This window comes from Prionailurus bengalensis, chromosome B2 (genome assembly GCF_016509475.1).
Source record: "Prionailurus bengalensis isolate Pbe53 chromosome B2, Fcat_Pben_1.1_paternal_pri, whole genome shotgun sequence".
Taxonomy (NCBI): domain Eukaryota; kingdom Metazoa; phylum Chordata; class Mammalia; order Carnivora; family Felidae; genus Prionailurus; species Prionailurus bengalensis.
The window spans coordinates 52,289,796-52,302,006 of NC_057349.1; the positions used below are offsets into that span (position 1 = coordinate 52,289,796).

General features: G+C 34.4%; 1 protein-coding gene across 2 annotated transcripts in view; it reads left to right on the plus strand.

Moving 5' to 3' along the window:
* The window catches only part of GFRAL (GDNF family receptor alpha like), a 61,556-nt gene extending 50,254 nt beyond the window's left edge, over positions 1 to 11,302 (plus strand). Inside the window, exons 8-10 of one of the 2 annotated variants that reach the window (XM_043591674.1) lie at positions 7,993 to 8,088; positions 8,177 to 8,249; positions 10,666 to 10,766. In XM_043591674.1, coding sequence (XP_043447609.1) covers positions 7,993 to 8,088; positions 8,177 to 8,249; positions 10,666 to 10,729 — 233 coding nt within the window. In that variant the 3' untranslated portion in view covers positions 10,730 to 10,766. The other variant, XM_043591673.1, reaches the window with a different exon arrangement.
* The last annotated feature ends 909 nt before the right edge of the window (positions 11,303 to 12,211 follow it).

Below are 12,211 nucleotides of genomic sequence, written 5' to 3' on the forward strand. Positions count from 1 at the left end.
TATTAACTCTTTGCCCATCAGTATAACAAACCTGACCATTAGAATTTATTGCCAAATAGTTTCTTAATACATTATTGTTGATTGGGTGACCATATGCATTACGGATGGAACTCTGAATTTTCCTTTATAAAACTGATAATATGTGAAAAATATGTGATTTATCTAATGACTCTGGGTTAATGTCAAAGAAATAACTAAACATCATATAATCATACATTATTTGGTATATGTCACTACACAGTGACAGATGTGCTATTTCAAATGTAAAATTGCTAATATATGCTTTTTGGCCATTAGGTAATTGCATAGGCATGGCATTATGATGGTCATATTATATTGCAAATTAAATAAATATGGTGTCTATTTTTAAGAAGTTTGCTATTTAAGGAAAACCAACAACATATATCATCCTTTAAATTCAGCTTTCTCCTGGAAATTTGCAAATTTATGTGCAGGGAAGAGATACTGCAATTATATATTTTTTTCCCATTTTAAAACTCAATAATTTATAAAACTTTCTGAATTATTTCATCATTCCAAATGGCTATGAAGACTTTCCAAAATGTATCCCTTTTCTTCATTTTTTTCCTAACTCTCTTTTCCCTGGTGTTTTCAATCAGTTTATGAAAAATTGTGTAAGCTAGCCAGTGAAGTCTTACACATTTTCAAAAGGGCAGACATTAGGGAATCATTCAATTCCAAGTGGAAACATCAGAAAGCAAAAGCTATCTGGACAATTAATGTATTGTCACATATACTTTTTCATAAAAATATTTCTGTATGTTAGAAACCTCCATATAGAAAAACAAAAACTATGAAATTGATTAAATACAGTGTAAATTATTCCCACTCTTATCTTACTTTTGTCTCATTACAAGCTCTCCTAGTGCTTGTATAATATAATTCAAGGTAAAAATTACTCTTAAATTTCAGGAACACATTTTCCCCCAATAAATTCATTCCAGATAGAGGCAGTTTTTAAACAGTGGGGTTATTTTATATATTTATCCAAGATTCAGGTTGTATCAATGTAGACACAGATTACAGCAACCAAAGAAATAGCCAAGTCTGATTTTAAACAGTTATAACTGATCTTTTGTGCATTATTCTTTGTGTGCCCTTTGCCTGTTGAACACTCTGGAAAGCTTTATGTATAGTCCTAATTCTCCATCTGTAAAAACAGAAAATGTTCATACTGATATCATAGTCTAAGATAACTACCTTGAAAATTGCAGCATTTATTTTTTTTTTTTTTAATTTCTGTTAAATGTCACAGTTTAAGTGGCTGATTTATTCTATTCCACTGAAAATGATTAACATATTTCAGAAGGGTACACAAGTTGAAACATCTTACAGGTGTATATGAGTCATTTCAGAAGCTTTAGTTATTAGCTTTATGTCACCTTTTGTATTGCAGATTTCAGCAACAGAAACATACATGGTCATGAACATTTGTAAGCAGATATTACTATTAAATGCTTCTTATCGTGCAACACTATCAAATACAACTTGCCCCTCTTACTTTTCAAGGTTATTTCTCAATCCAATTGGCTGCCACACCGGACAACATTGAAAGTGTTTTACATACTTTTGTAGATTACATCTTTACTATTTACCAAATCTGTGATCTTGGACAAGATAACTATTCTGAGTCTGAGGTTTTTTTGTTCTGTTTTTTTTTTTTTTTGTTTCTTGTTTTCTGTTTTTTTTTTTTTATCAAGTTGAGGTAATAATTCCTATTTGGCTAGATGTTATAAAGTTTAGCAGTGTTTGTCAAAGTGCCTTTTAAAGTATGAAGCATCATATATACAGAAGTAAAGCATTTTGTGTATTGGATGAGTATGTATATGCATTTCTTTCTGTGTATGTGTGTATTCTGTCAGCAGCAGCATCTGGGGAGTTGTAAGAAATTCAGAATTTCTGCCTCATCCCAGACTTACAGACTCGAAATTGGCATTTTAAGGTAAACTGAGATTCATGTTAAAGTTTGAAAACCATTGCTACATGAGGTCTCCTTACAGTCTGATCTTTCTCCCTCCACAAAAACAAACATACATGTATGTAGCAACCAGAGGGCTAGGCAAAAGAAGGTAGGTTTATCATCATGAGGTGATAAAAGAGAAGTCTAGAATACTTTATATTTTAACTAGAACTGACCATCAACAGTAGTGGAGAGATAGAAGGTGTGAAATGGCTCATTCCTAGAATAGTTTTACTTGTGTCAACAGTGAGGAAGAATGGAAAGTTTGAATTAGATCATCTAAGGAATCCCATCCAGTTTGTAATTCTGCTATATATATATAATCACATATTTATTGACATATACTCTAACCATGAATATTTAATCCTATTTTCAATCTGTATCTTTAGATATGTTTTATATGAGCCCACAGGTGACATATATTTTTAATTCCAAAATGTAAAAGTATTGCCTTCTAAGTCAATCATAGTGGGCACCTGGTTGAATCAGTCAGTTAAGTGTCTGACTCTTGGTTTCAGCTCAGGTCATGATCTCATGGTTCAGAGGTTCAAGCCCCACTATCAGGTTCTGCACTGGTAGCACAGAGCCTGATAGGGATTCTCTCTCTCTCTCTCTCTCTCTCTCTGCCCCTCTCCATTGGCACTGTCTCTGTCTCTCTCAAAATAAATAAATAAAATTAAAAAAAAATAATCTAGTGTTGGTTATCAGATACCGATACATAATTTGCATTCTTTTTTTTTTTTTTAATTTTTTTTTCAACGTTTATTTATTTTTGGGACAGAGAGAGACAGAGCATGAACGGGGGAGGGGCAGAGAGAGAGGGAGACACAGAATTGGAAACTGGCTCCAGGCTCTGAGCCATCAGCCCAGAGCCCGACGCGGGGCTCGAACTCACAGACCGCGAGATCATGACCCGGCTGAAGTCGGACGCTTAACCGACTGCGCCACACAGGCGCCCCTACATAATTTGCATTCTAATTGCTGTCTCAGTTGCTATTTCATTATTTGCAGAAACTATTAAGGAAAATGTAGAAAATTCGAGATATTTTAGTAGTGCAGCTGAGACTCACTATAATACCTAAGCAAATCTACTTGACGTGTGAACAACACTGTTATTCAACGGAGGGCTGAAGAGTAGTTGCCAGGCTTGTCAATACCGTCATTCACTAACACTGAGCTTTTTGGTTCATGCCAAAAGATCAAGGCAAATGTTCTACAGGGTACACTTATTCAAGGAGACGTTTTTTGCTTTTGTTTTTGTTGACATACAGAGAACTGTATATATTTAATATATACAGCTTGATGAGCTTCAAGGTAAATATACACCAGGAAACTACCACCACTATTATCTACACCATAAGTATAATCTGTATCACCTCCACAAGTTTCTTCCTGTCCTCTATTTGCTATTATTTTGCATGTGTGATAAGAGCATTTAACTTAATAGGTACCCTCTGAGAAAATGTTTAAGTGTAAAATATAGCATTGCTAGCAATAGGCGCTATGGTGTATAGTAGGTCTCTGGGACTTACTCATTTTGCATAACTGAAATTTTGTACCTTTGGATTATGTTGGAGGAGGTCGCCAGAAGATATTACTGTTGGTTGACATGTGAGCTATACCAGGACAATTGGAGGATCCTTGCCACCTTCCCTGTTCTTGGAATATGCATTCTATTCACTGTTCTCATAGCCAGAGGTGTTTCAAAGATGCAGTCTTGAGAGAGCAATGTGTTGTTGAGACCATATGGACTGTCTGTGTGGCTGAACCCCATTTAAGACATCTGTATAAACTTTTACTTTTCTGGTGGGTGAGTGCCAAGATCTACTATCTTGTGAGCGCCCAAGACAAGCCTCGTATATAAGTTCCCTTGTTAAAACAGCCACCTACAAATCTGGAATGGCTTACCTTTTTCTTTAGTTTTTCCTTGCCCTCTGTGTATGGGGGGCTGATTATAGATTTCATCAGGGAATTCCTGAGGATTGCAAAGTAGCAGGCTAATACCTCTAAATTTCCTTTCTCCCTAACCCCTGGCAACCATTTGTTTACCCATACATAGTGCAAGAAGATAAATCTAAGACATTGTTTTATCTTCTTTGGAGTTTATGCCCTAAATAAATGAATGTGCTTTGTTGATGCATGTTATGTCTGTTAAGGTCAAGCATATTATTTGCTCAATTTACTTTTTATGACATACATTTTAGAAGCAGTGGAGTTATATTGTCATTGTATGTTTTTAATACCTCGGTTTATCACATTACTAATGTATTGTTTTTTTCATACTTTAAAGATGTTTATATATTTTCCTTTTCTTTCCAACTGCAACGCTTTTTAGATTCATCTTAGAAGGTTTTATACACTAATAATTGAAAGAGTCCATGATACATGAATATCACTACTGATCATTAAGTGAAAAAATTCAAAAATTATTTCCAATTTGGGAACTGAAATACCTTCAGGTGAGAAAATAATGGCCAAATTAGAAATAGCTCCAATCCTTGGATATGCAAGAAGTTCGCCCTCGAATTTTCATTCTTACTATGATATTGCCATGGTATTGGCAATCTTTTCCTTAAAAATGGAAAGAAGACAATAAAATTTAACTATGCCATGTGACACATTAACAATTAAAATAAATAACTATAAAATATATTTTTAAATTATTCTCTGCAAAAGTTTTTTTGTGATTATATTTACTTTCTATTTCAACTATTCTGACATTTATTTTTAAATTTTTTTAAAATGTTTTTATTTTTGAGACAGAGAGAGACAGAACATGAGCAGGGGAGGGGCAGAGAGAGAGGGAGACACAGAATCTGAAGCAGGCTCCAGGCTCTGAGCTGTCAATACGGAGCTCGATGCAGGGCTCCAACCTACAGACTGTGAGATCATGACCTGAGCTGAGGTTGGATGTTCAACCGACTGAGCCACCCAGGCACCCCATGACATTTATTTTTAAATCATTAGATTTTATATGATGTATCATATCTTTAATTATGTATTTACCATATCATATAAATTATACAAAGTAAAGTTTTAGATCCCATCAGCCCTCAGCCACTGCTGCACAAGGATTTTGAAAAGAAAAAAAAAAAAGGAATGATCAGATCTCTGTAGCTCATTTGGGGAGAACACTATTTAAATTTGTTCTTAACATAAGGCTGAAATTAATCTTGATTTCCCGTCAAATGTACAGGGATTTTACAATATAGTTCATAATAGTGTTTAACTCCTCTAGGGTACGAGTTAAGATAAACAAGTCACTGACAGTGTTTATCTATAAATATAGCAGATGGTGTGGGACCGAGGTTGGTTATTAACTCTGCCGACTTTAATTTCATGGTTATAAAACATTGTAAACCTCACTGTTTATAAAAGGCAGAAGAGAATCTCCAATGGGCTTCAGTAGCCAAGAAACCCTCTGTAACATTAATCTCTCTAACTGATATTCGGTATCCTCCTAGGGGGCAATATTTAAGATTGTAGAGTGATTGCTAGACACATTAAAATTTTCACCGGGATCATTAGCTAACATTTCTGTCATTGATCTATTATAACTTTGTTAATGAGTTCCATGTGAGTGAAATTTAGTGAATGAGACGATTCTTTCTAAATTTTGCTAGGTGAATGTTTAACAATCACTTTAGGCAGATATATTTAAAAGGTAGCCTAATTTGTCAAAATAGTGACCTTTTTTCTTATGCAAAGATGAATCATTGTACCTAACTAGACCAAATGTACTTAGGGATAGAATTTCATAAAGGAAAATATAGCATCATTCACATAATTATCCAATGTACATTATATACATTTACATTTGAACCATGAATCTGCCTCAAAATGCTATAGATTTAAAACATTTTTAAATGTTTACAACATCACAAAATGCCATAGATTTTTTATTCTTTTTTCTTTTCTTTTTCTTTTTCTTTTTTCTTTTAGAGAGAAAGAGAGCATGAGTGGGGGAAAGGGGCAGAGGGGCAGAGAAAGAGAATCTTAAGCAGGCTCCACACCCAGCATGGGGTCTGACACGGGGCTATCTCAGGACCCTTGAATTATGACCTGAGCTAAAATCAAGAGTTGGACACTCAACCAACTGAGCCATCATAGAATTTTTTTTAAAGTAAAACTACTCTTCATATTCTGAATTGATTTGAATTAAACTTTTAATATAAGTTGTTTCACTAAAATTTGTAAGATAAATTTGATTAAGATTCGTCCAAAAAAAGAAACCACTAGTATAAAAATGGTATTTGAAATAGCTCAATTTTTCTATTCTAACTTTAGTGAACAACAGAAAGTATTTTATAACCAAAAAATTGAAAAAAAAAATTACACAATCTACCTTTATTACTTTTACATTTAGAAGAGTAATGTAAACTGATTGCATTACAGATTTTTCAGTTCCTAAGACTTCTAGAAATATATAATAATCCAATATGTAAATCAGAGATTTAAAAATCTTGAGCTAAAATATTTTCACTGCATTAGAGTTTAGACTTCTTGAAAATAGGTTTTCTAATAAAAAAAAAAAAACCCTCACTTTTCTACCTCTTATGTTTGGCTCCTTCTCTTGGCCCCACCCTGAGACCTTTGTTACTGATCTGAAGTCTGTCTTCTGTGCTTTCTGGTGATTATTCCTAACATAGACCTCAAATGTTGGCTTCCAAGCAGTTGGCTTCTGAACAGCAGCAACGCCAGGTGGAGAGAGGATGAAATGGGACTAATGGTAATATGTCTTCTCATCTCCCTTCCTACTCAAACCCTATTGTCACTTATTGTCATCAGATGTATTTCCACTATGTGATGCACTCATTTCTACAAACAGCAGTCTACTCATACTTAGTGTTCCAGTTCTCAAAGTACATGAAACAATCAGAGAGGACAGCAAATCCTGTCTCAAGAGGAAGATTTATCTCATGAGATCCTCCACCTTTTTGAAAGACTCAAATTTTACCTGAATCTTCATCATCAAAGAAATTGGTTATTGGGCTATTGGTATGTTTGACATTCATATTTGCATTGAATTGAGTCAAAGCTAGGAGTGATTTCACTTCAAATTATCAGTGAAAGGCACCTAAAATAAACCTGTTAATTAATTTTAAGGATCACACATTTTTCTCTTGTGAATTGTGAAGTAAGGTAGAAATGCATTTAGCAAAATACTCCCATGAAGACTACGGCCATAGAGCAGCCAGGAGTTTCCCCTAAGGGTAACAAAAAATAGGTAGCAACAATAGAAATTGAAGGAATTTAAAAGAGACATAATAGTGAAATAAGTAAAGTTGGATGTTGAAGTCTGAGTGGAGGGGTGAACAGAGTGATTGTAGTTTAGAAAGTCTACTGGAATTCATAAATACAATGAGTCTTAGGGAGAATTGATATTGTTAAAATCACATTAAAACAAAAATTCTTGTAAAAAAAGGAATCTTTTGGGGCGCCTGGGTGGCTCAGTCGGTTGGGCGGCCGACTTCGGCTCAGGTCATGATCTTGCGGTCCGTGAGTTCGAGCCCCGCGTCGGGTTCTGTGCTGACAGCTCAGAGCCTGGAGCCTGTTTCAGATTCTGTGTCTCCCTCTCTCTGACCCTCCCCCGTTCATGCTCTGTCTCTCTCTCAAAAATAAATAAATGTTAAAAAAAAAAATTAAAAAAAAAAAAAGGAATCTTTTATTTATCATAATGGGTAGCCTAAACTTGCTGCTTTTTCCCCCTAGTCTTTGTATAAAATGCAATGAACTGTCATAAAGTGTAATCCACTTTTCTAATTATCATTTGGAAAAAAAAAAAGACAAAACAGTTTCTGTAAAGAAATGATCTGATTAAAAGCTAGAAAAAAGAGGTGTTAAAATGTAAGGAAAGTGCTCCCACTTTTATCTTTATCAGGTTTTATTAAGATAGTGTGATAAATAAATTGCTGCTCTGTAATACAATATAAAGCAAATTGCAACCCATGGAGAAAAAGTAATGTGAAACATTTAAATACTGTAATCTCATTTTCATTATTCTCTTTCAGATTACCCGACCCTGTCTACTGTCAAAGGCATTGCATTGCATAAAAGAAAACATGCGAAGGAAGTAACTCTAAGTGGATTTCATTCCCCCTTCAATGGTCAGTTAAAAAAATCTATCCTCTATTTTTACTATTTATTCTCACTAAAAATCCATTAATTTTTTTTTTTTAAATCTTGTGTTTCTAGGAGAAGTAATCTATGCTGTCATGTGCATGACAGTCACCTGTGGAATCCTTCTCCTGGTTATGCTCAAGCTGAGGTAACTGGATACAACTCAGAAGGGAAGGGCTGGAACAGAATCAGCCTAGTTAAAGCACATTTCACAATGGCAGACTTTACAAAGGGCCTGAGAATGAAAGCTTCTCTGTTAAGACATACTAAATCATTTTTTAATGTGGGATAGGTCCATGGAAATGTTACTCTAAGTCTTCACATGCAAGAGAAATGTGATCAGGGAGAATTTTTTTATGTTGCATTTTACAAGCACATGTGCATTGTTCCCCCCAATTAAACTGTTATCAATCTTTCCCCTGGTTTTCCTACAAAATCCGAGTTGAACTTTGCTGCATTCCTTATTCAAATCATTTGCAGAATTGATCAGCTAACAGCACGGAGCTGTTGTGTGCTTCACACAGTTTATATTTACCTGAAGATTTCCTCTTCCCTCTAATTTCTTATGTGCAAAAAAACTTTGTTCATGTTTTAATATGCAATTATTAAAAGAGAGATTTAATGAGGCCTCCCAAGGACCCTTAGAAAGACTTATTACTATTTCCTGACATTCATTCACTCTTTCCAAATCTTTTTCCTTGGCTGCCCTCGTTGCTGGAATGCGGTAATGTTCCAGCGGCCATGCGAGACTTAACATTAGCGATATATCAATCTCTAGATTTCTAAATGTCCAAGGTCTAAATTTTTCCACTTATTTAACATTGACAAATAGGTATAAATGGTGTCCATCTGCTTATCTTTCATTTAAGAAAACTCGTATTTATAAATCAATGATGTTCATTTGCTTATTCATTATACATGTGTGTATATTTGCGTATAATTTGAGTATCATGTAATGAAGAAATATATGTTTGCATATATGAATATATATCATGTACACACACACACACACACACACACACACACACGTAAAATACTTATCAGTACGATGAGGCCTAGCAAAGAGCACCCGGCAATAGACATTTCTCTGATGACATTCACAGAGGAGGACTCCGTAAACTACCCAGTGCGTGCATACGTGTTGCTCCTTCAGAAAACTGGCGCTGTTGAGGCCTTGACAACCAGGCAGATAAAATCAAAGACTTAAGTGAGGAGGTGTAGGGCAGTACCAAGAGCTCAGGCATAGGAGTCTATGTTCTGACTAAAGATATTCAAATGTATTTATTTTGAAATGTAATATCCACTTGTTGGATCCCACTCCACTGAACCATTAACTTGGAGCTTACCAACACCAGTACCCAAATGCATTGCTTTTCTCCAAGGCTTTAAAAGCTGTATTTGTATGAGAAGATGTTTCTTGGGTTCCAAGATACAGTTTAAAGGCCAAATAATTAGAATCATTTTCTAAGGGGGAAAATGACATTGGGATTTATTAAACTTAACTTTATTTGGTTTAAAATATTTGAGAGCACTGTTCAGTTACTGGACCTACCTAGACATTCCATCACAGACATATTGTTCAGAGAGGCACAGATGGTTTTCTAGCCTAGCAAAAATCTTATCTTCATTGTTCTGAATCTTTATTTCTTAGGCAAACATAATGTGTAAAGTTAGTATCTACCACACAGGCCAGTCAGTTTTTACAGATTACCGTTGTGCCATAAATAAATAAGGTGTTGCCTATTGAAATTCCCTGTGTGTCAGCTGTAAGTTCATTTCCTTTCTCATTTGCATAGAAAGGCCTCTCCCTTCATTGCATGAGACTGTGGATGTTTTAGACAAAAATCTTGAATTTACTGTAATGTGTATTTTAAGGCAAATCGTTCATACTCTTAAGTATACCACATTTAGTTACAAATTATTTTCTATACAATTTAAAATTGATCCTTAACCCTTAATCTGAATGATCCAGAAAGTAAATGATCTAGGTTAAGTAAATGACAAAATTATACGCTGTCATGAAAAGAACAAAGCAAACAAAAGCATCAATAACAACAAAGCTCATGTTACCCTACATCTGGAGGTGACTGGTGCTTCATTAATGAAAGAAGGCTGATAGCCACTTCAGACATTGTTCCCTCTCTTAGTGGTTAGTCAGGTTTAATCCGTGTGAATACCTTCTGCAACACAGGTTAACATTTTTACATTTGTTTCATGTTATGCAAAATTAAAACAACCCTCAGTCTTCAGAGAAATTTGCAGAGAAACCAATAACTTAAATTTTAATATTTAAAACTTAAAAATTAAATAAAGATAAATAATTGGAAACTTAAATGTAATTTAAAAGATTCTTTAAAAAAATGATTTCTTGGCAATCACAGTTAAATGCATGATGCTTCTTAGAAAGACCATAAGATATTTGACTATTGGGACTTTACATTCAGAAACTTGATTATGTTTCTCTCTCTGGGCATAGAATCCATCCAAAACTAATCACACAGAAGCTCATTTGTAAAAATCATGAGAATGGCATGTTGTTAACTTTTGCTTTTACTTTTACATAGAACTTCCAGAATATCAAGTCAAACAAGAGATCATTCACCAGTCCAAATACTGGAGGAATTATGATTCATTAAGAGTCACGGATCATTAACAATCACTTTCTTTACAGGAAGTCTTTGTACCAGTCAACAGAATATCCTATCTGCCATCAATAAGGAAAATGTGAAGATGGATCTGATGATATTAGATCGTTAGTATAATAATACAAGAAATGGTAATATGGCATGGTGTTAGATTTACTTTTGTCTTAAGAAGATATTCGAGTAAAAATATCTGGTGGTATCTTTTATGACATTGGTAGAAAATTTAAGTCTCCCTTGAAGGCAAAATGTGTTATCCCAAGTTACAGTCTGCATGATTTGTTTCATGGTAAATTTGAATCCATGTAATAGTAATTAGTTGCATCAAAATATGACATATTATGGTTAGCCGGGTTTTTTGTCTGATCAATTTTACAAATTCCCATTGGCTTGCCAAAAGTAAAATGCTAATAGATATATCCAGTATAATTTGTTATTTGTGTATTCTTACTAAGTCACATCACACATCATGGTATCTTTGTTTTTTGTAACTTAAATACTGTAGAATTTTGCTTTTGTAACTTGGTATCTTTATTTCATACAAAAATGTAGAACAACACATTGCCTGAAAAAAATCAACATGCATTTTATTTATTTATTTTTTTATTATTTTTTTTTTAATTTTTTTTTTCAACGTTTATCTATTTGTGGGACAGAGAGAGACAGAGCATGAACGGGGGAGGGGCAGAGAGAGAGGGAGACACAGAATCGGAAACAGGCTCCAGGCTCTGAGCCATCAGCCCAGAGCCTGACGCGGGGCTGGAACCCACGGACCGCGAGATCGTGATCTGGCTGAAGTCGGATGCTTAACTGACTGCGCCACCCAGGCGCCCCAATATGCATTTTAATAATGATACTTGTGAATTTAATTTTTTCTATGTTAATTACTATGAACTTCTTTGGTAACAAAGTAATACTATAATTGTATATTCTATATTGTTACTTTTGGCCAGATTTGACACCAGAGTGCAATTGTGATTAGAAAATTGTGAACAAGTTGTTTGTTAGTTTAGTTTTTGGTATATATATGCTTTTCAACTCTCTGCAATCACATTAATACCCACTGCTATGAATGAATAGGAGGTTTCATTATCCACAGTGGCACAGAGACACAAATATTCAATAATCTGAGAATATTAATAAATAGTGATATATTCACACTTAAAGGTTGAATATTTTCTGTTTCGTCTCATATCTATTGCTATGTTTGTATTGTTTACTATGCTTCAGATTATAGTCTATATTAAATTAAATTTGAAGTTACCATTTGGCTGTCATTACTCAAAGTAACTGAAAAAGCTATCCTTTATCTTTTAAAACAGGGAAGAATGATTTGGTGAGTCACAAATCTCCCTCAAGGAGTTCTACATATTGAAGAGTCTTTGAGCTCTCTACGTTATGTGAAGAGAATGTAGACACTTCTTTCTCCAATCCCTGCCATTTAACATGGGCTTGCTAATGTCCTGGA